The 27,775-nt window shown below is 38.3% G+C and overlaps 1 protein-coding gene across 1 annotated transcript; it reads left to right on the forward strand.

The window, feature by feature from the left end:
* The first annotated feature begins 8,431 nt into the window (after window positions 1-8,431).
* Window positions 8,432-27,354, forward strand: BNC1 (basonuclin 1). Its single transcript, XM_010082479.1, has 5 exons — window positions 8,432-8,576; window positions 20,922-21,024; window positions 21,193-21,428; window positions 22,661-24,588; window positions 26,673-27,354. The coding sequence occupies exons 1-5, from the start codon at window positions 8,568-8,570 to the stop codon at window positions 27,352-27,354; spliced, it is 2,958 nt and encodes a 985-aa protein (XP_010080781.1). The 5' UTR covers window positions 8,432-8,567.
* Window positions 27,355-27,775: the final 421 nt, after the last annotated feature.

Consider the following 27,775-nt stretch of genomic DNA (forward strand, 5'->3'; position numbering starts at 1 on the left):
TAACTGATTCTGAGAATATATTGCAGTGACAGATTCAAGCATTAATTGAAAAAAAAAAAAAAAAAAAGGAAAACCAGACTTTTTTCTTCTTTTGTGAAGTAATCTTAAAATTGAAATGTTCTTTTACTAGTAATGTATTTAGACATTCTGTGACCAAAAACTAAGGGAGAGATTAAGGTAATGAAAACATTGAAGGATTGTTTCCAAAAATTATTCAGTGTAAGATTTTTCAGTAAAGTATTATCAGGTTTAATTTTTTTCCCAAGAACTGTAAGATTTGTCCTAGCTCCTGATAAACTGTATTTTTGGATAAGGTAATATAACAGACACTAGGTTGACTTTACAGTATAAAGTTGTCCTGTTGAGCAGACAAATAGTGGAATAGTTGCTTGCACCATTTAGCAGCACACTCCGCAAATAATCTTTGGAAGCCACTGAGGCGATTCATGTATTTTAAACAAGTGCTTCTGTAAAGTTCTGGCATTGGCCAGGAATGGTAATTTTATTCATTATGTGAACGGAGCAACTTTGAATTTGTTCAGCATAATAAAATGGCATCCGTTATGCACAAATGTTGGAAGACATTTGGACTATGGCTGCAAAGTGATGGTTTGTGTTGTTTAGACTGGTGTTAGGCAGAATTCCAACATTTTTGTTAACGCCACTCACATCACCAAGGTATATCCAAAGCTACCACCAACTACCCAGGCAGCTTTCACTGCAAGTTTTTCACATATTATCCTTCTGCACTCCATTTCTAAAGTCTTATCTCCCTTGTCCATAGCCAAAAGCTACTAACTTAGAACAAAGTTCAATCAAGACCCAAACATAATGAAGGAGAAATCACAAAAGATGGAGTTAATGGCTGTAGCTACCGCTGTGGATCCTTTTGCCACAGGCTCTGAAAGTCTGGAAAATTAATCAAAGTTCAATCAAGGATGTATGATATTGCGGCTGCTGCAACAGCAGTGTCTGGTGTCACCTGGGAGCTGTCCATTAAAAACAGCTCACTGCAAACCATCCCGGTATCGATGTGCTATCGCGGGTGAAGGGGGTGGTCAGATGCTACTCCAGGACATGCCTATAGCTTCTGCTTTCACTCCTGTGAAAACTTCAACATGTATTTTAGACGTAAAAAAAACAGGCACGTGTCTGGCCTAAGTTTAAAAGAGGCAGTTTTAATGGAATCTACTAAGTGGAGGGTGAGTGACCATTTCAAGGAAGTTTTCTTGGAATGTCACTGTAAAACAGGAACTGAAATTTCTTCCTCCCAATCAATAAAAAAGGGGATGTAGATGGTAAAAGATAACTGATGTAAAAGTTTTGGCTAGAGCATAAAGTTGTAAGGAAAGTCTTCAGCAGAGTGGGAGAGCTGGCAAATATGCCTCCATAATAAACTATCCTGTACTAACAATACTTTAGGTGTGTTTGTTAAACTCAACCATTTGGTCAGAAATTTGTAGCATATGTGCTTGGGAAAAAATCTTCTGCGGATGAACTTTAGCAATTTTTTTCCAATAATTCTTCATCCAAAAATTCATTTTAAAATGTAGAATGTTTGCTTTTTATTTCATTGCCTGGGATAAAAAGTGTCCTGTAACTTGTGTGATGTTTATGATTAAAACTTGACAACACTTGTAGGCTGGGAAAATTCGTCTTTCATTTTATCAGTCTGCCACTGAGACACATCCTAGTCATCTCTCTAATACTCTAACATTCCCATGAAACAAAACAAAATTGCCACCAGTGGTATTACTACTATGTTACTCATCAGTTATTATATGCCATAGTTTAAACGGTTGAAAACTAGTACCTGGTATTAAAGAACAAGAATGACAGAGGAAAAAAAAAACAAACAACAAAAAACCCACAACCAAAAGGAAGGAAAGTGCTGGAGGCTGTGAAAATAAATACGAAGCTCCATACTGTAGGTGAAGTGTCTCTTGTGTTGGTAGGACTCAATCATCTTTGGAAAAAAAAAAATACCCCAACAGCATTACTGTTTCAGGTATCATACTGCCAACTCTCCTTTTCTTTAACCATGTGAATACGAGTGGCTACCAGTTTTATGGCAGGCATTTTATTCTGACTTCGACACACCTCTGGCCCGATGTCACACCCTTTGGCCTGGGGGCACAAACGTGGTTCCTGACTATTCGTCTTATGACAACACGAAGTCTCTGGAATTCTGTCTCGGCCCTTTCAATCAGATAGCATAAACATGTCTGTCTCCTCATTGTGTTTCTGCCTGGTTCATCAGTATATCTTAACTGAAATTACTGGTATTCTTTTGATAAACCATTAGTGTTAGGAAGGGGGTTGAATTTTTTTTGTTAATTACTAAATCGCAGTGACAGACAGACTCTGCCTGTTAAAACTTGTGTTGTAATTTGAGGATTAAATGCTGCACCTCTGAGAAACATCAGTATCAAAACTGATTTGCTCTAAGAGACTTAGTGTTGTTAGGAACTGCAGTTTGACAAAGTAGATTCCTTAGTAATAGAGTTAGCAATTAAATGTTAAACTCCTCAGAGGACTTGCAAGATGAGAGGGCGATTGGTAGAACTGTGCAGAAAGGGAAATGCATAGCCAGTACAGCTCCCTTCCCTGACAGCGAAAGACTTCAGCTCCCGTTGGTTTTAGGTTATTAGACAGTATTTGAAAATTGTGTTTCACTTGATAACACCTTTCTCATCTAGTCCAAAGGTTTGCAGGTTCGTGTTCTCTGCTAGCACCGTGCAAAGAAAGGTGTGCAGAGCTGCCCAGAACACCTGGGTATCTCGTCCTTGCTGCAGCATTCCCATCTCACTCTTTAGATGTGATATCGCTTGTTGGGTAGGTATCTCAGAAACAAAATGTTTCTATTTCTGTATTTTTAAATAAATATATTTCTAGGGGTTGGACAACTTCAAAGTTGGTGCCTTTTCAGCCTATCTGCAAGCCTTAGTTACAAATAAAGATTTGGATTGTGAAGCCCTCTTCTCCCTGAAGTTTGAATTTTGTGGAGATTGATTGCTTGACAAGTCATTTTAAAGATTATAATGTCACTATGTACATTCTTTATAATTTCTTTTCTTGTATTCTTTGGTTGTACATACTGAAATCCAAGTATAGCAAGCTGCTAAACAAGGTGGTGAAAGGTAATGTATTTAGTTTAACATTGTAAACTGGCAAAAAGACAGAGAACAAACAATAGGAACAACCAGTGAGTTTGCGAAGGGCTAAGAGTTTAGCTGGATGCTCCAGGCTCCACATTGGGTCAGATGGTGTTTATTAAAAAGCTGGGGAGGGTGGAGAGAGTACAACAGAAATGCTGCCTGCAGAGAAGATACATGTTTTAGACTCATTAAGACTCTGAATTGTAAGGCTCTCTACAAGGATCTAATAAACCTACCTAAAGAGCAGATAAAAATATCAAAGAAATGCAAAGTAGAGCATGCTGGACAGAAGCAATTTGGAGTTTGTGTAAATGCTGTCAGGTCCTGGAATGAAATGGTAAGAATTCAACAGAAAGGCCCAGTTACCACAAAACTGGATGAACTCCCCAGTACAGCATATATGACCAGTGGATTAACTCTGTTGCTTTCATTAGAAGAGAGAAGATGCTGTATTTATGTGTCATCGAGTATATGCTAAAAGTTGTGTGTTGCTTTTGCTCAGTGCAAAACAGCAGCAAAGGGAGGAAACTGAAACTCTAGACAGAAAAAGAGTGGATTCGAGTAATATTTAAGGTATAGTTAATGCTATCAAAAAGTCAACTGGGGGAGTGTGTCCCTTCTGGTGATCGTAAGACATCTCCAAAAAGAATTAAGCAAAGAATGAAAAATGAAAACTGGAGAATCAAAATACACAAATCTAGAAACCATTGGAAGCAGGGGAAGGCTTTGGTAGGAGGATCATCAGCAGGACCACCTCGGTTAGAGAAGAGATTAGGAAGACATGACATGAACAAATGTAGTGATTAGCACAGAGAAGTAAAACCAAGTCCTTTGGTTTATTCTATTTCACGTTTTAAAGCAACATGTTTTAAAACCGGTATATTTAAAAGCTTTTTCTGTGCAATGCATAATTAAGATGTGTTGTATAAATATTGTACCATTCATGCTGAGAAATTGGCCTTGAAAAAAGATCTATCTATAAAAGCCAAACTATATTAGGTGGCAAACTTTTATAGAATCAAATTTTTGAAAGACAAACACACTGTGGCATAGAGCAATAATTAATAAATATTAAAAAGAAACTTACTATTCAGGCAGGTCTTTTCATAATTCATTGATCCTAGTGACTGTTGGTGGAGAGACACTTTTTCACGGGGATGGAGCAGTGGTACGATCTGGTATTGGTGATGTCTTTCTGGGTCTGACATTGGCACTACTTTAATATCAGCATTTTGTAATGGCCAGTGCTCACTTCACTGCTATTTTGAGCTACAGAAGAAAAGTAACACAGTGAACAGTTAAATGAAAATCAGTCCTGAAGCAGGGGTGCAAATCCAGATAGTCCTAAATAAACTTCGTTTTCATTGGGGTTTTTTTGTCTAATTGCACCAAAGGGGATGTAAATAGCAAGACAGGGATCAATGTTCGAACTCTGGTTAAACTGTTAGTGGAAAACAGTTTTGGGCACTTTATAGCTCAGTATTATCTGCTTGGGCCACCTTACAAAATCAGCCTACCTGGGGATTCTGAACAAGAGATTTGGGGTTCTCTGTTGCTTAGATGAGAACTGGAGTGTCCTACCTGACCTTCCATAGTTCTTAAGAAACTTTATCAAGTAATTTATGGCTTTAGCAGGCCTGTTTGTAGTTTGAGTAGCACTCAAAACCTATGCTGCAGCACACTAAGATTAGAACTATTTTCACCTTCATGTGCAAAAGTTTGGTAAATTTTAAAAACCATTGGGCTTGCAAGTTGTTTGAAAGCCGCAACTGATAAGACCTCAGTTCTCCTCATTTTCAAGGTCTATTTCCTCTTTCCTCTCCTACCACAAAATCTTGTGTCCCATTAGTCTTGGACAGCAATTCCTACTCCTGTTGGCTTTTCTCCCTGAAGGGTGACCCAGGGCCCACCTGGATGAGCATGGGGCTGACCATGACTTCACATCTCTTCTGAGAGGTAAAATGTTTAATCCATGTATCTCTTCAAGGCAGTAAGTGAGCAGAGCATTAAATTAGCGCTAAGATCTTTGCCAGCACTGATTTAAGTAAGAGGGACATAGCGTATTCTGTGTTTGGAAGTTAGGCCAAGCAGGCAGGGTGCAGAGGTTTACGCCATTTTGCAGCTAACTCTGGTAGAAGGGTGAGCCAAGCAGCGTGCGGTTGAGGAACTGACGTGCCTGTTTGCCTAGAGAACACAGCAGCAAAGACCAAGCCTACTCCTAACTTTTAGTCAGTGCTTGATTAGTTTCTTTTTAAATTTTTTTTCTTTTTGGAATCAAACACCAAAATTCAGGTCATGACTGAAATTTAGAAGTTGGGAGAAATCTTGGCCTGGGGATGGTATTGTGCTTTTGTGCATATCACACTGGCTCAATTGTAGTAATTTCCTAGGATTAATATCCATTTTCTAAGCATCCTAGATCATAAAATCAGGTAAGAGCAACAGCTTTTTGTTTATAGGCAGTTCCATGTGTTAAGTAGTTTTGGCACTTCCCAGTCTGCCCCTACATCCCCTCATGTTCATGCTGTTCTGAACACACAGGCTGGGACACGGTGAAGAAGAAACGGGCTGGGGCAGGTGGGAGGAGAAAGCAGTTTTCCTTGCGCTGTGTTGTTGCATAGTGACTTACGTGGAGTTCAGACCTGGTCACCTCTTTCTTTTGCCCTCAGCACTGTGCCTGAGAACACTGTAAGATGCTGTGGTTTCCTCAAGGAGCTTACAACTCAAATAGATTTTTTAAAAAATAATAAATTCAGAAGCAAGGAAATATAAATCAGAGTTGAAGCAAGGTCCAATAGCAACTGAGTGGCAGAGCCCCAACTGAAGCCCAAGACCTCTGGCTCAAGCCTGATGCCCTGTCCAGATGCCTGGTTTTTTTCCACAAGAAGCTGGTTTTCTGTTAGATTTTACTGCTGGGAGAAGAACCACCCTCTGGTTTCTATTTTGGTCATTCTTCAAGACACATCTTGATAACTGTTCTGTACAAGCAAGCTTGAATTATGAATCAGCTGAAATTACTGAAAATGCTGATAATATGCCAATATTTCTTTAAAAGTTGACTTGTAGATACAAACTGTGCCTTGCACATGTCACATAGAGATTGTTGGATTTTACTAAAAAGTGCACAGGTAGTAAAATGCTGAAAAATTGCTAATCAGTAATAGTGAATGATTTAAAAAGAGCAAGGCATTAATATGTTCCCATAAAATATTCATTGAAAAGGCTCGAATAATGAAAATAATGCTTAAAATAAATGACTGTTAGTAGATAATTAATTAAGAAAAAAGTAAATAGGTCTTAAATTGTTTGGTGTGGAAAGTTAGCCCATTTAATAAGAATTATCGTTGTCTAGGCAAATGGCAGATAGCTAGTAAATAGGTTTTTCCTGGGAACTGGCTAGAGGGGAAAGCAGCTCTCCACACATCTAAGTTTTAGTCACTTATCATTTTGAAGTCAATTCAGAGCTTCTGGCAGTTTATGTAATCTTAAGCCACTCTTCCCACTTCTGTTGCGGAATTTTCAATCAGGTAGAGTCCTTTTTAGATACATCACTGCTTATTTCATTAAGAAGGAAATATGATTTTAGTAACAAGGTGTGCCTTTGGCTTTGAGTTATCATCATGAGAGAGCAGTTGGGTTTTGTTCTCATCACAGAACGTATGCTTTTAAAACACTGCTGTTAAGAATCACCTCAAATAGCATGGTGTTGGCAGTGACTTCTCAGGCACCTTTTCCTACAGTGCCTTTCCTTTACAAGCCCACTGATAATCCATGTGTAACTGTCCTGCGTTCCCGAGCGAGAAGTGCCCCAGTATGTTTCAGGGGGCAGAGGTGGCACTGGAGCCCCCATGTAGAGCTCTGCTGGGGACAGACCAAGCTGCCGTCGGTGGTTTACTCTTCTCACACTTCACTGTTTTTTGGCAGAAGTATCTGACAGACCGTACTACAAAACTAAATCCCACTATCTGTTCTTCAGTGTTGTTCAGTAGCTCAGTGGAGAAACCGAGGGATGTAGCAAAAGCATATGCTTCATGTCGTGCTCCATGGAACCAGGTTCTGGCATCCCATTGGCTTTATCCTGGCCTGGTTCCAGCTACTGCCGTGGAGTTCACATTAACTGTACTCCAGTATTTAGTAAAATGTAAATTAGGTTCTCTCCTTAAGCATTGTGCATATATCTAGCAAATAGTAAACAGGATTAGAAGAAGACAACAAATTAACTAACAGTAATAATACGTTAGCTGTCTTCTCCCTACAGCCATTCTATTTCCCGCTGCCTTTCTTTTGGGATTACCGGTTTTCATCTGGGCAAATATTGTCCTGGTATGTTCCTACAAGGATCCCCACTGAGTTCAGTGCTACTTACTCCTGTCTGTCTCTGGGTGTAGTACAGTGTGTTCCTGGGTTAGGAGAGTGCCAAGAAATTATTTACAGGAGGCAAAAGTAGAGTAGAGAGGAGGCGAGAAGTGTTTTGTTCGGGGGTTTTGTTTTGTTTTTTTAAATAGGTGAGAAATGACTATGACAAAAATCCTGCTCTAACTCATGAATGCAACCCAACACCTGAATAACTGAAACCAGATTTTGCCCCAATTACTGGAAAGTAATTCTTCTCCTGTCTTTATGACCTGTATTTCTCTTAATAAGAAGCTTCAACTTCATAAAAAGAAATAAAATTCAGCCCTAACTCAAAAGTAAGTTGATAGGGGGAAATGTTTTAACTTTAAAAAATACACACCCCACTCAGTGAACCTTTGAGACCTGCAAATGTTTAAAAAGAAGAAAAAAACTACAGCAGCTGCAATTTGAAAAACAACACTCTGACGCTAAAAACAAGTAATTTTAATCATAAGTACCTCATAGCTTATTTGTAGATAGTTGTACACTCTGAGAAGAAAAAAAAAAAAAAAAACAACTTGTAATAGGCCTTAGGTCAGCTGCATTGATTTAACGCATTACTTAGGCTGCCAGAGCAGAGGTAGAATCTCCTCGCACTGCATTAGGAGCGCCTCAAGCCTCCGTGACTCCTTTTGATCAAATCTCTGTGAAAGATGAGTGTCATGCCCTCTTCAAGCCAGCTGTGAGGGGACTGCCCTGCGACTGGAGGAGCACGCTGGAGCACAGCACTCCGGGGCAGCGAGGTGAGAGCTGGCTGCAGAGGTGAGAGGCAGACACAACTTCGTACTGTAGGTCTGGAGAACACCAAGGGGGAGGATCTTATTTCACTCCCCTGTGCACAGCCTGAGCATACATCAGACCTTGAGGTGCTCAGAGTCAGACAAGAGTAAAGAGGCGTGTGATGGTTCTGCCTTAGTACTTGTACAGGCAGGAGTGTTTCCAGTACTTCTTTGTACAACTCACTGAGGGAATGGGAAACTGTTTTATAGCTCTGGAAACATAAGCACAGTAAGAATGTCTGAGGTAAGGAAAGTTCTTTGCAGTTCTATATGAATGTGTATTTTTACTGTGCAACTTTTGCTTGTGGTTATGCACTGTGGAGATATTAAAAAAATCTTGTAATGGTGTTGTTTTGGGTAATGAACAATGGAGATGAGAGCTGTAGGGAGCTGTACTCTCCATTTCTTAATTACTGAAAGATACTGTGAAAGTAGAAAACTAGTTTATGTAAAAAAATCCTGGTTTTCTTTCTGGTGTGCACTGTAAACAACTGTATGACTTTTCTGTTCTACAGTAAGTAATGCAGAATTGCAGGCTGATTATAATAAGCAGAGCCATCACTTGTGTAATTGTTTTGCAATTGAAGTAGTAGCATGTAAATCATAAATACTTGACAATGTTTAATTGTACAAGTCCTCAATATACATTAATAGCAATAAAATCTGTGATTTGTGACTCGGATGTGTTCTGAGTCAAGTGCTTTAAGCAGATGCATTATCATTATCGTGACGTATAAATGCACTGGAGAGCAGACAACAATGTAATTTCACTACGAAGTTCTTTAGAAATTACCACTAAAGTGGAGTCAAATGTATGCCCTTTATATACAATTTATTGTTGGCTATTTAGCATCCACAAAATGAAGCCTGTAGTTCTTAGGATCGGTCTCTTTGTGCTTGGGGGGGGCCGGGGGTAGAATTGGTCTGTGTGTGTATGTGTGAGTGTGTATGGGGGTTCTGGTTTTTTAAATATATTGCGCTAATTAAGAGGTTAAATGCATCAGAATAGAAGACGCTTATTTAAATTATTATTTTTTTTTTAAATCACATAGAAAAATAAACATGGTTTAATTGTCAGGTCATACATAATAAGGTTTTGTGAGATGTGTTTAAGATACAGCATTTTGCTTTCTGGTTTATTAATTGGCCAAATACTTCCAGTGCTCTGTGTAATGAATCCTTGGTTTAAACATGAGGAGAGGGCAGATCGCTAACCTAGGGGAGGACTACTGATATACACAGGCTGTGGTTTATCCTTCTGTAAAATCCTATGGATAAAAGGTGACACTGTTTGCCCCCCCTTTCTTTTTTTTTTTTTTTTTTTTTAATGTTTTTCAGTTTGAATAACCTGGGAGCCGGCAACATTCTGATATTTTGGGGATGTGGGACAGAGAAAAGAAATTAACTGGTTTTGTTTTAATGTAAGACAAACCACTGTTTGAAAGGCATTTAGCAGTCAATTTTCACATCTGATCTGAAGTTTATTGTGCTCGTTTAGTTGAGATTGTTGTTCAAGCGATTTCTATATAATTTTTTGTAATTCGTGTAACTACTTGGCTTCCTGAACCTCTGGAGCTGATTGTTTGTCTTATCTTTGGTGAGCTAACTCTGCGTTATGTTGCAAAACCTTGAGGCATGTTATGTTTCTTCGTGTTCCTGCAGTCTGCAAGTGAAGTCAGCTTCATTAGTTTCATGATGGCACATCAGTGCATGGCTGGTGTTGCCGCTTCCTCCAAGCTACTCCCGGAGCATGATCTGGGCTGCCTTGGTTTGGATAAGCTTGTAAGGATTTGTCAGCCAGATGTGACAAGATTGTCAAGAGGCAAGTAAAGAAGGAGATCTGATATTAATCAGTGCATAGCTTGGAGCCAAACTTTCTCAAATGCAGTGTAGTAACATGTTCTTCTCATTTACTGCTTCTCTTTGTGGCTATAGAACTGCCACTGTCTGAGTTTGACGGTTAAAAGGGATGCCAGCTAATAGTCTTTAATTGTAAGGACACAATTCTAGGTGGGAAAAGATCATATGTTTCTATTTTTAACATCCTTTTGGAAAACACAGTTCTGTTTACTGCAGTTTGCTGAAAAATATGCAAGCATTATGTTAGACAAGAGTCTCTGTTTCTGTACTTTGGTTTTAAAATAGTGGAATTGTGGCTCAGGTCTCAGTGCTGGAGGAGAGGGAGGTGGGGAGCCTCACTCCACTTCGGGTCATGCTGCAAAGTAGGACTAGCATTATTTTTAACTGCTAACAGTGCGTGTTGGTTTTCTTTGTTCTAGTGATTAGAACAATATACACTGAAGAATACCTTTCTAATTTCTTCTTTTAAAGAAAAGGAAAAAATACTAATTTTTGGAGAACATATCATGTATGTTCCGTTAGATATATTTACCATTACATGTATCATGCTAATAAGTTATTATTATAATCAGTATAATTATGCAATTCTGTTTGAATTAAACTAGAGTTTTTAGTAGTTTGCAGCTTAATCAGACTTTTAGTAATAGTGAACATGTAAAAAGTAACTCATGTTACAGAAAATACATTTGTTATACTTAAAATATGGATTTTTGCTTGATTGATTTTTTTAAAAGTAATTGTTCTGCTTATTCTTTGAACTACCAATCCGTCTACAGCCTATTTAGAACCCTAAAAATAATTGTATCTGCAAACGTAGCCAAACCCGCATGAGAGCTAAATCTTCACAGAAACAGGAAAAATTATTACAAATATTGGGCCACTTCGTGGGTTTACTATAGCCGAGATGAAATTCTGCCTGCTTAGGCTGCAAAAATGTTTGGCCTCTTGATACCAAATGTCTTGACTTCCAGCTTTGTGCCTGTTCGTGATATTGTTCAAAAATCTGTTCATACAACATCGAGCATGTCATTCCATTTCCAATCAAACAAGCCAGTGGTTTATTTTACTTTCAGTAATAAAGGTGTCATTACTGTAATATTGAATATGCCTCCGAGAAGAACAGAAATGTTGTTATTTTATTTTAGATTATAGCTTTTGCTATACATATATGTTTTAAAAACATTTTTTGTATGATTTGGCATTTGATAAAAATTTTCATGCAGATTTGAGCTACAGTTTAGGTGTTGATTTTGAATTCATTATTCCAGCAAAACATCCATCAAATGCAGGGAAGAAAAACTGTTGTTTTGGCCCTCTGGGTCATCTCTTGCCCTTCCTGGCTTCAGTGGTGCAGGAACTCTCACAGTTCCTATGTGCTGGGCAGCCAGCAGTTTGTGTCCTGGCAGCTGCTACAGATGAAGTTTTACAGCAAGTGTCATAGTTTTTCTCTTTTTTTAGTTTTTATTTCTTATTATTTTATTGCTATTTGCTATGTAAAAAAATCTGCTGAGGGACTGAAATTTCAATATTCAGACTCAAAAAAAATATTATTGAGGGAATGAGGTAAAGTGAAAATTTCTAACAGACTTCAGTAATCTTAGAATAAAGAACAATGACATTTTAATTCCACACTTTAAAACCATGGTAGGATTGTTTTGTTAAACAAATAGCTAAAAAAAAAAATGGAAAACCCCAAACTTTTTACTGAAAATGTCAAACATAGCTGATTATCAGTGAGAAATGGGTATTTTTTTCATATGAAAGTAGCTATTTAGACTGATGTCTGAAAGCCATTTAAAATTTCTTCACCTGTGTTCAATAAAAAGGAATACTACGTTTTATATTGTGAAATTACCAATGGAGCTGCACTGTTGCGCAAAATATTGCATGACTATCGCCATAGATAGTATCATGTGTGTGTACAAATACTGTTAGGGTTTAAAATTTATGACATTGCATTAAATTAAATTGTGTAATGATAAATATTTCAGAGTGCTGTTAGTTTTCTTTTATTCCTTTAGTCTATATCTTCTCTGTTTAACAGGGGAAAAGGAAGAAATATAAGCATGCATGTTTCATGGCTTTGAGAATTCAGCAGTGGTGAGAGGAGCTGAAAAAGTTAGGACTGTCTTTGAAACTCACCCATATTGCACACATATAAGATTTTATAAACTAGGTAAAGAGTTAAAGGCATACTTTGAAGGGTTTAGATATTTTAAAGGCTTGCAGTTGATTTATACTAATATTCTTCAGTTCTCCGATACTTATTTCTTGCTAACATAGGGCTTAGAGTTAAATATGTAATTAAACTTTAGTTCATGGATAGATCTGTAGTTTCAGAATTTGACATGGTATGTGTAGCATGTCAATAGGGGTAAACAGTATGTGTGCAATTTATTTGCTAGATTAAATAGCATCTAGTGTTTATCGTAAGAAATTTCACACCATTTCTGTCTAGTGACTTTTCCTTACCCTCAAAGCCTGAGCAGTTTGTCTCATCAATACACAGCAATCTGTTACTCATATTTGAAATGCACTAATAAGAATTTTCCCTGTAGGCTTATTAAAAAGGGAATTTATAAAAAGGGTTTCTGACCTACACAGGCGAGGGCAGGTGTGCCATGGGAACTGTAGCATTGTAGTCTGTTTCAGAATCAAAAGTAAATAACAACTGTAAGATGATAATGTTGTGACAGTTTTCATTCCTCAGTTTGTATTTCTTGTTTTCTTTTCCAAACTGAGTGGTAAAAGAGGATCTAAATACATTCCCGAGTTTGACCAAGCTGTCTATCAGCATACACCTGTTGTTCACGAGTGAGATTAATTGCAGTGTAAGCCAATGTATCCACAAGCACGTTGCTGAACAGCAAAATTAAGTTTTACTGTTCCGTGCTTTTTGTTTAAAGAGTAGCAGTCTGAGTGTGTGCTCACACACACACACACACACACATTCTTTTCTCTTTATAATTATTTTGACAGTGCCATTAACAAGAGTTGCCCTAAGGGGCCCTTTAGGGTAAGTGACATGCATGCGGAGTGATTTTCATCCCACAAGTTATGCTGTGATTAAAGTTTGGCCTTGTAGAGTGCTGCTGCCTTTCTCAGAAACTGTTCCCTTCTGCTTCCTCGCCCAGCTGCGTTGCCCAGGAGTGCCCGGAGCTCCTCTCCTTTAGCCGCGAAAGCTGCCACTGAGCAGGAATTGGCTGTAGGGTTGCGAGTCTGTATGTAGTTTAGTCTCTTATCTCAGCTCCTCGCTCTCAGGATTGTTCTCAGTTAGCAAAACTTTTTAACAAAGTGGCGACATGGAACTTGTGGCCCATAATTCAGTAGCCAGCTAAAGCTGTCTTTTAAATCCACAAGCATGGCTGATTTGATGGAGTGGTGCCATCATCTGAAGGTATTACCTAATTTCAGTTCTGTCTTAGTGAGCTTTTTCGCTCTCCCCCCTCACTTTTTGGCTGTTCTTGAGGACGTTTTAGTCAATTATTACAAGGACAATTAAACATTTTCAGCTCAAGGTGCTCAACTGCACCCACAAGAGAGAGATTTGGCCAAATTCTAGGCCAAAAATTGGCTTTGTTCAGCGCACTGAGGGAGAGGGTAATGGGGTAATGCAACTTGCTGCAGGATCTGGGTTGTAAATACCCCGCTTACATGTGTTCTCAGGCTGTGGCTGTTCAAAAGGAGGTCAGGTTTTTGTATCTGACCCCAAATAAACAATATGAATATATATATATATATAAGGATCCAGATAATTAATGGGATGTATTCTGTGGTCTTATCTAGAAAATGTATTCAACTTGTGGCCTTTGTGTTCTTTTAGGAGTAAAAATCATGACATAATTTCCCCACACAGAAGGGATAAGTGGGAGTTGAGTGGTATCAGCACCAGCCAAAATTTTCAGCACAATAGGTGTTAAGTTGAACTCCTAAATCCATGTTTGGCCTCTGAAACTAAAGCCTTTTGTCTGCGTTTTTCAAAGGTTCTTGCACCTCCTGAGGTTGGTAGGAGCGTACACGGGTGGTGTGTGTGAAAACCAGCCCAGTTATTGAGGAGCTGTTGTGGATTTAGGAACTGAGCTGTGAGCGTAACCTGGTGTTTAGTGGCACTGTAAAAGGCAAGTTGTGGCCCATCTCCATCTTTCCCATCTCTCTGCTATTTGGCCTCTTAAGCAGGAGGCAAGAATTTTGCTAACTTGTTTTACTAATAAGCAGTTTGTCAAATGAATCATTTAGGGCTAGCGTTTTAAACATGTCTGTTAATGGAGAAGGTTGGAGCTATTTCATCAGTGCTGTTTACTCTGTCACATCTGTGTGCAACTTCTCTGAAGTTAATTAAAAGCTCATAATACAGAAGATAACAGACTGTTTTCTGGATACAAGAAACTGTAAGGCTTGTTTGCTTCTCATGAAAGATGTTTGTTGTTACTTACTATGTTTATTAAATAACTGTATTAACGGCAGCTGTTACTTTGTAAGAAATATTTTTTGTGAGGTAAGACTGTGGAAATAGCGTGTAGTCCAATATAATTAGAAATCTTTCAAGGACCTTTTCGTTGTTTAATAATTTTATATTTATTTCAGTCTTAAATATTTTTAAACTTTAGTAGAGAAACAGCAGAACTTGCAACAACCAAAGGTACTTGAATAGACATAAATGTACATGAATGAAGATCCCTTTGTCTCAAGGGCTGATGTTAAAGGCAGGCAGTGTATGTGAACTGCCAGTGGTGTGCAGCTCACCAGTACAGCTTTGACCTCAGCCATAACTGACAACCTGAAACACGTGACAGAAGACGACACCACAGTACTGAGCTGAACACGTGTGAGCTGTAGCGTGGGCCAAGGCTGCGTTGCGCAGAGTAACTCTCAGCTGGCCTCGCTGTCAGACCTGTATGTGTGTAAGTGCATTTCAGGGCACTAGTGCTTGGTGAGTGTCTCCCTTTTCCCTATTCCCTGTGCATCCTCCCAGCAATGCTCACAGGCAGCGACGGGTTTCCATATTCTGTCCATCCTCCAGGCATCCCATTTCCACTTTGAAGTGAGCATGTCAGGAAGAAAATGGCCCAGAGCCTTTCCTTGAAGATGCTGCAGGGGCCCGCCTGATGTTCTCTATAGGCAGATGGGATTTGTAGCCTTACTCAATTTGGAACAATAGAGATATAAGATGCTTAATCTAACCTCTAACAGATATAATAGAAACACGCAGTTTAGGCCTAATTGTTGGGCTATGTCTTCAGCGAGTACTTACACCATCTGGAGCAGCCCAACACCTTTTGTGATTGTACTTGGAATATACTGAAATATATTTTATTTCCGGTAAACTGCAGGGAGCTCAACAGAGTGTCAAAAACTGAAGTCTGTGTTTAGGAAAAAAATGCACAAGGGTTAAATATGTACTATAGAGTGGACAGGGTGGATAAAAATGCATGTGGGATAGCTGAAAAAAACAAATAGTGTGATACAGATAGGCACAGCTGGGTTGTGATACAGGGAAAGTAAGGTGGCCAACATGTAAATTGAGAACTTGTTTTAAATCATGACAAAACTGTCAGACGGTATTATTTGTCCGTGGAATATATCCCTAGGGGAAGTGGCAAAAGTGGCAAAAAATGGACAAAGTGAAGCTTTACTCACTGTACAATGTGGAAAAGTACAGCATTGACAGAGATGCTGAAGATAGTGTTTTTTGATTTGTCTCTGCTTTCAGTCGTTGTTCAAAGGATTCAAATGCAGAAGTCATCAAATGGATGATGAAAAAGAAAGACTTATTTAAACTTTGCAACCACAAGAAACTGGTGGATAACAGTAAAAGCAGGAAAGAAAACAAATTGGACAGGAAGGCAACTTCACACCCACGTGTAGTTACTGGTTTTTTTACTGAAAGATGCACACAGCTTTGGATTTGTCCTTTTATTTAGCTGTGGACTGTACTTTTAATTGAAGAGATGGTAAATGTATCCATCCCTTTACTTCCCTTGTAAATCTTTTACAAGGTGCAAGGAAGAAAATATTTTCTAATAATCAGGTATATGTCCCATGTTTAATTTTATTTCTATAAACCTAAGAGAGAGCTTAATTTCTGTGGATTGTTCTTAATATGTGAGAAAATTATCACCTGTACTTTAGGAAGTAAAAAGACTTTAATGTTTTAGCTGATTGGCAGACACATACAAAAATTCCTAATGCTTTACAAATTGATCTTCTACCCCTATTACTAGTCTTGCCTCTTCCTCCACAAGTGTTCTTACTGTGCAGCCACTGCAAGGCTATTCTGCAGAAATGGGATGCGTCCAGTTCTTTCCTATAGGATATGTGCTCACCAAAGCACATGTCTTGGAGGGTTACATATATTCAGTGGGTTTACTTTTTCTGGAAAATGAAGGTCAGATGGCCACAGAAGGTATGGCTTGTTGCTAGAAGCCCTCAATAAAGGATGTGAAAAGCAGTATCTGTTATATCTCATCTACTGAAAGTTTATTTCACACATTTCTTTCATATAACTCCTATTTCTTCTTCAAACTTGCCTTTTAAAGTGTTAGGAATTTCTAATGCCTGCTCGCAAAAGATGTTCCTGTAACGCGGCATCAATGGCACCGTTTTGTCGGTAACCTGCGGTAACAGAGCAGCGAGGCTCTCGTGCTCTTCATGCAATGGCAGTAGCTTCCAAAAAAGCAGTGAGGGGTACCTTTGTGCAAAGAAGACAAGGGTATTTCTTGTTTGGCAAAAACAAGCGAGGGTGCTGACCTGTGCATTGCTGCTGCTAAATACTACCAGGGTAATCTGGGACTTGCTCTTCCATTTCACTGGTGTCTGCACTTGCAGCTCTCGCTGTGTGCAGAGAGCCAGACTGGCTTTCTAGCTTGAGCAGAGATCTCTTAACTCAGTACTGACAGGGTCTTCAATATTTACTTACTTTTTAATTTATTTCCCAAGCCAAAGTGCTGTCAAACCAGAATCCACTTAACACTGAATGAGATTTGATACAGTTATGTTGCCCTTCTCCTGCTGCATTTTTTTAAACCTCCTGTTACTTTGTTGCGAGTGAGCGTAGGTCCCAACAGGCTTCAGGAGAGCGTGGATGGTCTCAAACTTGCTTTATGAAACGAAACCTGATTATATACCCCTAATCAGAATGAACTCGTCCCATTAGCCTGTGCTTTGCTTTAGCTCTGAAGGCTGCAAATGGGTTGCAAAGAAATGTTCAGTAACTTTCAAAGCATAATCAAAGCCACATCAATATCTGGCAAAAGAGATGTCAGCAGTTGTGACTTTCAGGCAGTGGATGTTAAGATTTCTTTTTCAGTGATTAGTAGTTAGATGTTTTTCAGTAGCCAGTATAATGATTAATCTATCTCTCTAGTAGTGAGGAATGATTTGTATTAAAAATCCAGAGTTCCGAGTCCCACAGTCATGCTGGCAAAACCATAGAAAATTTTGATCAGAATTTTCAACTATATTTAAAAAAAAAGAAAAAAGAAGAAAGTGTTCTTGATAATGGATTTGGAGAGATCCATTTTTGAGGGAAAGTGTGTCTGGAAAGCAATAACAAGATCCTTTATGATAGCATAAGATTTATTTTTTTAAACATCTGCCTTATGTTCTGGAAAATTAAACTAAATAATAGACCTGAATGAAAGGATTGCACTTTAAAAAAATTCCACTTTAATTTCCATCTGCATTTCCAATCCTTTAATTAGTATTTTGAAGCTTTACATGTATGCAATATAGAAAGTTATTCCTTTGTTCTGTAGAATGAAATTGTGTGTACATTCCACTTGTTGGGAAAATAAAGCTCGTTAAAAGACTTGATATAATTACAGTACCTTAGAATAGACATATTAAGGATAGTAGGATTAACAGGCAAAAGACAAGCATATTAATCTCATGAAGTTTTGCTAAGTTTCTCTTCATTAAACCCTGATATAAGTTAATTTGGGAGATAATCAAAGTACATCTTTTACAAGTGCCTTTTTAAGTTGAACAATGAATGTGGATTTCAAATTGTGACTCGCTGATAATTTTAAAAGTTAATTTTGCCATGTTATACATTCTCTGTGACTATATTAACACAAATGCTGCTAGAAAAGTTTCAGGAGACACAGACACTGATAACCACAAATGAAGGGAAATGCTACCAACCTGAAAATCACACTTGTTTCTTCTCAGGGATTCTTACAGGTAATTTTTTGAGTCAGCGACAGATCCCTGATTTGCGGGTATACCTTTGATATGTTAGCAGTATGCAAGCTAATGACATCTAAGGCTGGTGTCCAGAAGCAGTAATGTATTGACTTGAAAGGGGATCAGTTCCATATTTAGAATAAAAAGGGAACACTACTCCCTTTCTAATAGCTGCTTTTGTATATGTAAAACAAAATGTCCTCCTTCTAGTTTTTCTGGGGTTTGCATGTGTAGCCTTCTACACATATACAGGAAGACAAGATAAATACATGTACCATATAGAAAAAGGATCTTGCATAAAGCTACGAACTGCAGAATTTTGTGTGGTGTAGCTTTCTTGTTTAAGTACACAAATTAACAAGAAAAAATAGTTTTAAAGGTCAGTGGTTTGTGGAACATGTCCAAAGGAAAAGGAATTAAAAAAATTTTGAAATCTCAATTAACTTATCATCATGACAGCTTTTTTCATTGTGCATATTTCTGTTACTTCTTGCAGAAAAAGGAAGTACTCTTTTGTAAGGGACTGTAAAAGATACGTTCATAGAATGCACTGTAGTTTACCAACCCTAGCAGGGTTGCCTACGGAAGGGGTTCAGTCTGTGCAAGTTGGAATATTATGTATCTACAGAGGTAGAAGACTTGATCTGCATTATTCTTTGATATCTTGTGACAAATGAATCATCAGCCAACTACACCTTTTTTCCAATGTCTCCATAAGAAATGTATGGCTTTGCATTGTTACATGAAAGTATTTTAGCATCTAAGTGAACATATATCCTCCATTAAAGTGAAGCAATTCATGCTGCATAGGGTATTGATGTCTGTTCTGTGATGTTACGGGGAGCACAGAGGTTCTCTCAAGAATTTGGTATTTTGCAATGGCTCCTTTAAAAGATTAAAGGCAAAGTGATTCAGAGATTTCAATAGCCCTCTTGCCACTTTTTCCAGTCCTTTAAATAAAGATTAATCTCGGCATCAAGTTTGGAGATGTGCATGCAAGCTAAGTCCTTGATAAACCAGCTACTGAGATTTTAAAATCTCAGTCCAAATCCAGTCATGTAAAGCACTAGGCATCCAGATGTCCTGCACATGCTTGTTTGTAGTCGACTGTTGTATGTAGTGTCCTCTTCTGCCCTGAGTCAGTCAAATTCTTCAAGCCTAAAGAAATGCCCCTTGCAAACCCCAGTGAAATTACCTTTCACCCGTATCCTTTTCATTTTGAACATTTCCTACGTTGGTCTTTCTTAGCCTGATTGTCCAAAAACTTGCTTCTTTGTATGCTTTCCAAAAGTGCCGGTGTGGGAATGCCTGCATTAAAAAGATGTTGCTTTCTTCTTCAAGTCTTGTCTTGCTTTTCTGTGAGTATTAATGCAAGTGGTGGAAGTCCCCATTTTGCATAAGACCCTAGGAGCAGGAGTAGCAGCCAGTAGTGGGCATAACTTTGTCTTATTTCATATGCCTCTCTGTACCTTAAAATGTAAAACATTTTGTTTTAAAAACAGAAAAATGCAGACATGTTAGAATTGCATAATCTAAGGGTGGTTTTGTGTTCCAGTGCAGACTTTCTGCACATTAATATCTTCACTTTCCCTCCCTTAATAAATATTCCATTTATGCAGGAACTATTCTTAGTATGAGATCTAAGCGATACAGAATCCTACAAATGCTTTGCTCTATAGCAATCCCTATGGAGCTTTAGCTAGGACCTCAAAGTTGTCTGTCTGCCTTCTGCAGCAGATGGGCACATACAGAAGAAAGCATATATTCCAGGAAGCAAGTTTGTATCACCCTGTTGATTAGGAATATCTGAATAGTAATTTGATTTGCATTATAGATGACCTTGGTGACAGTAAAGTGATGCACAAATTGAACTGTGCAACTGGTTGCTGTCTGTTTGTGTGCTCTATTTTGCCTGTTGTCTTTCAAGCATTTCCCTTACAAAATGTGACTGCTATCGTCTTGGAGCAGTTGGTGTACTATTTGGTGAGCTTTGTTACCGAGAAGCGTCAGTGAACTCCTGTATCTTTGACGGGATACATATATTCTATCTGGATACTGCTATATGTGAGGGATGGTATCTATGCAGAGCTAATGCTTTGCTCATTAGAACTTCCTATATTGCAGTATGGAGTTCCAGCAAAACGTCAAGAGGGTGGGACTTTCATCTGTATGTCTTTGTTTTCAAACCTTCCTGAAAAAAGTGATCTTACATGATCATGGCTTAGGTGAATACACAAGAACACTTGATTATTGTTGTTATAGAGGTGCTTCAGCCTAGGTAGATCCACAGAACCGTTGCTATGTATGTCATTAAATATTTTACTTCCATAATAGTGTTCTAGCTGGTGACAGATTCTCTTTAAAGCAGAGGTAGTCTTGCATAACTCACGTTTTGCCTAGATTACTTATATTGCACCCTGATAGGTATGCACTGGTATGATAACTCTGTCTTCATGTGGATTTTATGGGTGTATTGTATATGTATAATCTGCACACTCTAGATGGTGCTTGTATATTACCTGTCATCCTTTCTATTGATTTCCAGGCTATCCGATGCACTCTCGTGAACTGTAGTTGTCAGTGTTTCAAACCTGGGAAAATAAATCAACGACAATGTGACCAGTGCAGGCATGGATGGGTAGCACATGGTAATATTTGTTCTTACAATCTATATAAAACCTTTTAGGATCCTCCTCAGTATAGCATGCTTTTTGTGTCCCTCCTCACCCCTCCATGCACCCCAATATTAGTTACATTACATTTTATCTTATCTCTTGTGACTCAATTTTATTTACATTTTGTGATTTTATTTTCAGCCCTGAGCAAATTAAGGATTCCCAATCTCTACCCATCAAGCCAGGTAGAAATAGTTCAATCCAATGTTGTCTTTGATATCAGTAGCCTCATGTTGTATGGAACCCAAGCCATTCCCGTGCGCCTTAAAATTCTGCTAGATCGGCTTTTCAGTGTTCTGAAGCAGGAAGAGGTGATACAGATTCTCCATGCTCTGGATTGGACACTACAGGATTATATACGTGGATATGTGCTACAGGTATTTAGAGGGGCTTTTTTAATATAAATGTGATAGCTAAGTAATATTTCGTAATGTTTTCTAGCTTAATCTTATCACTGGTTCACAGTGTGTTAAGTGTGGTACAACTGAAAGGCAGTAATAGACTTCTACAAGCTTACCACCAGAAAATAAAGGGTGGATTTTTGGTCATTGCTCTCTTTTTAGTTGGTCTTAACTGCAATCTTCCTATTTTGCTCAAATCTATCAACAAAGGTAAGCCAAGATAAAAAGAAAAATGTTACTGGGAATGTATCAAAATAAAGGCTTCAGAATCTGCTCTAGTATTATTTAACCAATTAGTTTACTTTCATACAGAAGAATAATACACTGACAAATAAATTTGCCATCATTTTAAACACCAGGGACAATATTCATTTCTCGTGGGGTGCTACTGACCTTACTGGAGCTACATCAAGGATGAATTTGGCCCTGTGTGCTTACACTGATGTTAGTCCTTGCTACTGTGGAAGTTACCTTTTATGTAAAGTAACATTATGATCTTACATTATGACACAAATCAATATTTAATGGTCTTGATAATCTTGCTTTTTAGTGTTAGGATTAAAAATATGGAATCAATTACCTTGAACCTCTACCACATGAAAAATTTATAATGCTACGTTCTTCATCATCTTAGAAACTCTTACATGCACTGTGAAAAATCTCAGTAGGCCATCAAATACATGTTCTGTGATAAAATATTTATTGTAGTTATTGGGAAAAGTTAGGCATAGCTAGAGTTTGAAAGAACTCCAACACTCTAGTGTAATTACAGCTGTGCTCTGTGAACACTGGCAATAGATCAATACAGGTTCATTTGTTCTCTGATCTTAGTTGCTTGGAAGATTATTAAACTTGCAATGAAAGAATACTTGACTTAAATGAGGAACTAAATCTTGGTCTGATTGCTCCATCTCTGCTGTCCATACTTACATGATACTAACTGTTGTTCTAATGACGTGTCTTAATTTTTGTGGAAAGAAATAGTTTATTGGATAAAGTATTACTGTCAGTTCAGAAAGACGTAATATCACCAATGTGGTAAAATTTGGAAGAAAGTATCACAGAATTGGCATTAAGCTCTCATAAAATAGAATAATTTAATCATTTTGCTAGAGAAGAATTTTTAGTCCCTGAAAAAAATGAGAGATTGGGGGGGTGCTTTTTTGTTTGCCTTAATATCTGACTCATTTAAATATTTTTTGCTTTAGGATGCTTCAGGAAAGGTGCTGGATCACTGGAGCATAATGACTGCTGAAGAAGAACTGGCTACTTTGCAGCAGTTTCTTCGTTTTGGAGAAACTAAGTCCATTGTAGAGTTAATGGCAATTCAAGAGAAAGAAGGGCAAGCAATTATAATACCACCACCAGCTGCCAATTTGGATATTAGGGCATTCATTGAGAGCTGCAATCAACACAGTCCTAATTTTTCTGCTTCCTTGGACAAAATGAGTCCCACCAACATTCATCCCTTTGAGAATATTGTAAATAACATGGCTTTTATGCTGCCATTTCAGTTTTTCAGTCCAATGCCTCCACCTTTGATAGGTTCACCACCAGAAAGACATTTGATTGACCAAGGTCAAGACCATAGCAATGAAACTAAACAAGATGTTCAGATACCATTTTCTGAAAGCAGCTTCTTAACTTCTAGTTCTGCACCATTTCAACTTGAAAATGAGAGGAGCATAAATGGTCCAGATGTCACCACTAAAATAGAAGATGATGCCCTTTTAAGTGATTCCAGTTTGCATAATACTGCAGCAAAGCTTGAAATGACAGCACTATCTCCCGAAAGCAAAATGAAATCTCTGGAAAAAAATGGCGCTGGGCCAAGGAAAGGGCGTGTTTTCTGCACTGCATGTGAAAAGACATTTTATGACAAAGGTACTTTGAAAATACATTACAATGCTGTTCATCTGAAGATAAAGCACAAATGCACAATCGAGGGCTGCAATATGGTATTTAGCTCTCTGCGCAGTCGAAATCGTCATAGTGCAAATCCTAACCCCAGACTCCATATGCCAATGAACAGAAATAACAGGGATAAAGATCTAAGAAATGGTTTGACCATTGCTGGACCTGGAGATAGTAAAAGGACAGAATTTACAATTTTAACTCCAGATAGCAGAACGATTACCAGCTATGCCGGCTCTTGTACAGATTCAAAGGGTCAGGCTGGATTTCCCAGTATTGGACAGAACGGTGTCCTCTTTCCAAACCTGAAGACAGTACAGCCTGTTCTTCCTTTTTATCGCAGTCCAGTCACACCAGCTGAGCTTGCTAATACTCCAGGTACTCTTCCTTCTCTGCCTCTTGTTTCTTCCTCAATACCAGAGCAGCTTGTTTCAAATGAATTGCCATTTGATGTGCTACCCAAGAAGAAATCTCGTAAATCAAGTATGCCTATTAAGATAGAGAAAGAAGCTGTTGAGGCACCTAATGAAAGTAGTGATGTTGCCAGTTCTGAAGATGATACACGTCTGCAAGTGGTAAGCGATGGAGAGCTTGAGACCTGTGAGCATAAGATAGAGAAGCGGGTGACCGACAGGGTGGAAAAGCACCCCCATTCAGGTAATTCGTGGAAATCTGTCTGTGGGGTAGAGGGCCCAAAATATGTTGAATCTGTCTTTGCGCCAAATAACAAATACATCAAGGATATCTCTGAGAATGAATTGCATCACTGTGAGAAAGAGGTTAAACCAGAAGAAAACCAGCCATTAAAAATAGTTTCCCATGAGATTATATATGAAGATCCAAAACACCACCACAATGATGTTTTAAAACCAATGACTGAACCCCCCATGTTTATTAAAGAGCAGTCAAAGCGCAGGATTTCTAAAAATGACTGCCCTGAATTGCAACACCACTTGCTGACCGGGGGCTTTTTCAGCACTTTGTCAAACAGGGGTGCTGCCATTCCTTGTTTTGAAGACTCTAAAGATATGGATCATGTCAGTCAACATGCACTAGGGATTCAGAAGGAAGAAAGCCGCTTTCATTGTGACATCTGTAAGAAGACTTTTAAAAACCCTTACAGTGTAAAAATGCATTTTAAAAATGTACATCTCAAAGAAATGCATATTTGCACAGTTGAGGGCTGTAATGCTGCTTTCCCTTCTCGTAGAAGTCGAGACAGGTAAGAAAATTATAAACAAAATTGTGTTTATTTTGCCATCACAATGGAGCCTAATTTGAAACTAAAATGAGTGTTTGAGGAATGGAGCCTGCAAAGATTTTCTGTGTATCCTCGTATAACAGGTACGATAACTTATCAGAACATTCATGAAATGAAAATCCATTGAAAGAAACATTTCCTTTCCACTAGACTACAAGGTATTAAATAAAGCCATGAAAATTTCATAACTGATAAAGACTGCGATAGTTGAAAGAATACTTTAGAACATAAAGGGAAAGCCACAAGGGTATGAATTCAGCATTTTTCCAGTAGATGTATGTGTGGATTTATATGTTTAATATGTACTTTCATGTGTATTTTAATGTATACAGTGTTCTTTAATGAAAAAGCAATGAGATCAATTCAGGAAATTTTCGCTTGCCCTTGTCCTTGCTTTACTCAAGGATTTTGAACAGACTGGTGGGAAAAAGCCCGTAAGAAAAGCAAGATTACTCTGTGTCAGTACAAAATTAACATTATACAGTGCTAGTCGAACTAACACTGGTGTGTATCCACACTTGTAGCACTTTTATGTGAGATTACATACTAATTCCTAAACTATATCATGAGTTTGATTCAGTTTACTGTTAGCTGCAGTATTGTGTTGCTGTAAAACATTTTATTTCAGCCTATTATGCACATAGGCTGAGAAACAAGAAGCGAAGCTTGGTTGTTGACCATCAGTTCTGTATCTGAATTGATAAACGATAGATAACAAACCTGTTAAAGTGTGGCTAAGTGTTGTAAATTTTCTAACTCTCCTGTAACAGTGTTACAGCAGCTTTTGCCTGTGGAAAGCATGCCTGGATAGTAGTTTAGAGTGACACAAGGTTTAGATTGTCTGTAATCTGCTAGGAGTACTGGAGCCAGCTGATGCAGTCCAGAGAGAGGATGAGCCAGTCTCTGAGGACTGGCCGCTGCATCTGAGGTGCACACATTCATCAGCTGCTGGCAGGGCTTCATACCCTGATCTGCTGCCTGCATCTTCCCAGATGTGAATTCCTCTCCACTGTAATTGTGATATGGGCCACAGGAAAGAAGGCCAGCAGTAAGATTTGCATTCACATGCCACAAATTCCTTCCCACACTAATACATTCAGTTAAGTTTTAACATAGGTGCTTTTGGAAGATGGTTTATTTAAAAAAAAAAAAAAAAAAAAAAAAAAAAAAAAAAAAAACACTACACAAGAAAGTTCACAAGCTCTGTGCAAAACAGTAGTTATTTGGAACAACTTTGCAGAAGTTTCTAGACTTTAACAGAGTGCTGTGACTGCAAGTTCAAAATATTTCTGTGCCCTCTTAAGCAGTTCATGGTTTGGATGAAACCATGATGGCAAGGGGGAAAATGAATGTTTTCCCTGTCTTGCAATAAACTGAATCTTCTAGCTAGAGCCTGCAAGTTCCCAGTGAGCTGGCTGATAAGATTCAATGAGAAGCAGTGATTTTTGGATGTTTTGGTGACTTTAAACTGAATCCAGAGATGCCCATTCAAAAACTGCGTGTTGTATAAAGTGCAATATTCCTTCATTCAAGGAAATTCCTGTCAAGGAAAAGCTCTGTACTGATGTGTACAGCTGCATCCTGGCCCGTGGTTATAGTACTTAAAAGATCATCAATATTTTTTGCAGACTGAGATGTCACTCCTTTCCTGCTTTGTCGATTGGGAAAGGATCTTGTTTCTTACCACCCTAATTCCATTCTCTGATCTCAGTTCAGTATACAGGTTTTTAGTCAGTCCCCCAACTCTTTTAGGCCCAGCAATAGATCTGCTGGAGCAGACAGCTATCCACAATGCAGGAGAGAATCTGAAACATTGATTTCCGTAGAGTTATTTCTGATATATGCCAGTGCAAGCAAGTTCAGATACCCAGTCACATGTGTAAATCATCCGTGTGCACTCCCGCTGTGGCAGTTGGTCAAATTAGAAGTATACAGTTCATGCATGCTACTAAATATTGATTTTTTTTCTTTGTTAATGATCATTATGAAACAGCTGTTAAGTGAGGCAAAACACTTTCTTGCTAAGCCTGTCTTTGTTCTTCTAGACATAGTTCAAACCTAAATCTTCATCATAAGCTTCTGACTAAAGATACACTGGAATTCAACAACCATTTCAATGCAACATACCTCTTGAAAGACATGGCTAAGGAGTTTTGTCAAGATGTCTCTTTAAAACAACATGTTGGACATACTTCTGTAATCTTCAAAGGAATGAACAGAACAGGCAGCTTGGTTTTTCCAATGAGCCAAATTAGAGAACCCTGTTCTGACAGTTATGGATACGATCCATTGAGTGATGGAGGTGTTCTGGATCTAAGCACTACTTCCAGCATTAAATCTGAGAGCAGTGCTCATTCTTCTTGGGATTCTGATGGAGGAAGTGAAATATGCGCCATGCCCTTGGATGATAGTGATGAAAGCTGTGAAGGACCCAGCCTCATGCCTAATGATGAACTCTACCAAGACTGTACTTTAATTGAGAAAGCTCATCAAAACTTTACGAATTTACCTTCCAGTTTGCCAATAACTTGTCATATATGTCAAAAAACTTACAGTAATAAAGGAACTTTCAGGGCTCATTACAAAACTGTGCATCTCCGCCAGCTCCACAAATGTAAAGTCCCAGGTTGCAACACAATGTTTTCATCTGTTCGCAGTCGGAACAGGCACAGTCAAAACCCTAATCTGCACAAAAGTCTGTCTGCGTCACCAAGTAGCCTACAGTAAGATCATTCTGATCTTAATTTATTTTCTGCTAAGAATTAATCATTTCAATTAAGGAATGTGTTAACATTAGTTTTATTTAAACTCATTTGACTTCTCACCCACTCAACAACGATGGTCAAATTCTTTTCTCCTGTGTGTGCTCTCCAGCAGTTCCATTTAGCAAAGCTTGGTGCTGTAGTTTTTGTGCAATTGTTTGGTTTAATGTTAAATAGCTAAAGCTTCCGTAAGGAAAAGAAAGTGTCTTAGATATAGGGGAAATATGGAGTCATTAACTAAAGTATTTCTGATACCTGTGAAGTATTACTTGCCAACAATAGGAGCTTCAAATGAGAACCATCATCCCTTGTGTTTACATGTTAAATGAGTTGTTGTGTCATGTAAGAAATGAGTAACAATTGGGGTGAATTTCCTTAGTTGAGCT

Source organism: Pterocles gutturalis, unplaced genomic scaffold (assembly GCF_000699245.1).
Source record: "Pterocles gutturalis isolate BGI_N339 unplaced genomic scaffold, ASM69924v1 scaffold31994, whole genome shotgun sequence".
Lineage (NCBI taxonomy): Eukaryota > Metazoa > Chordata > Aves > Pterocliformes > Pteroclidae > Pterocles > Pterocles gutturalis.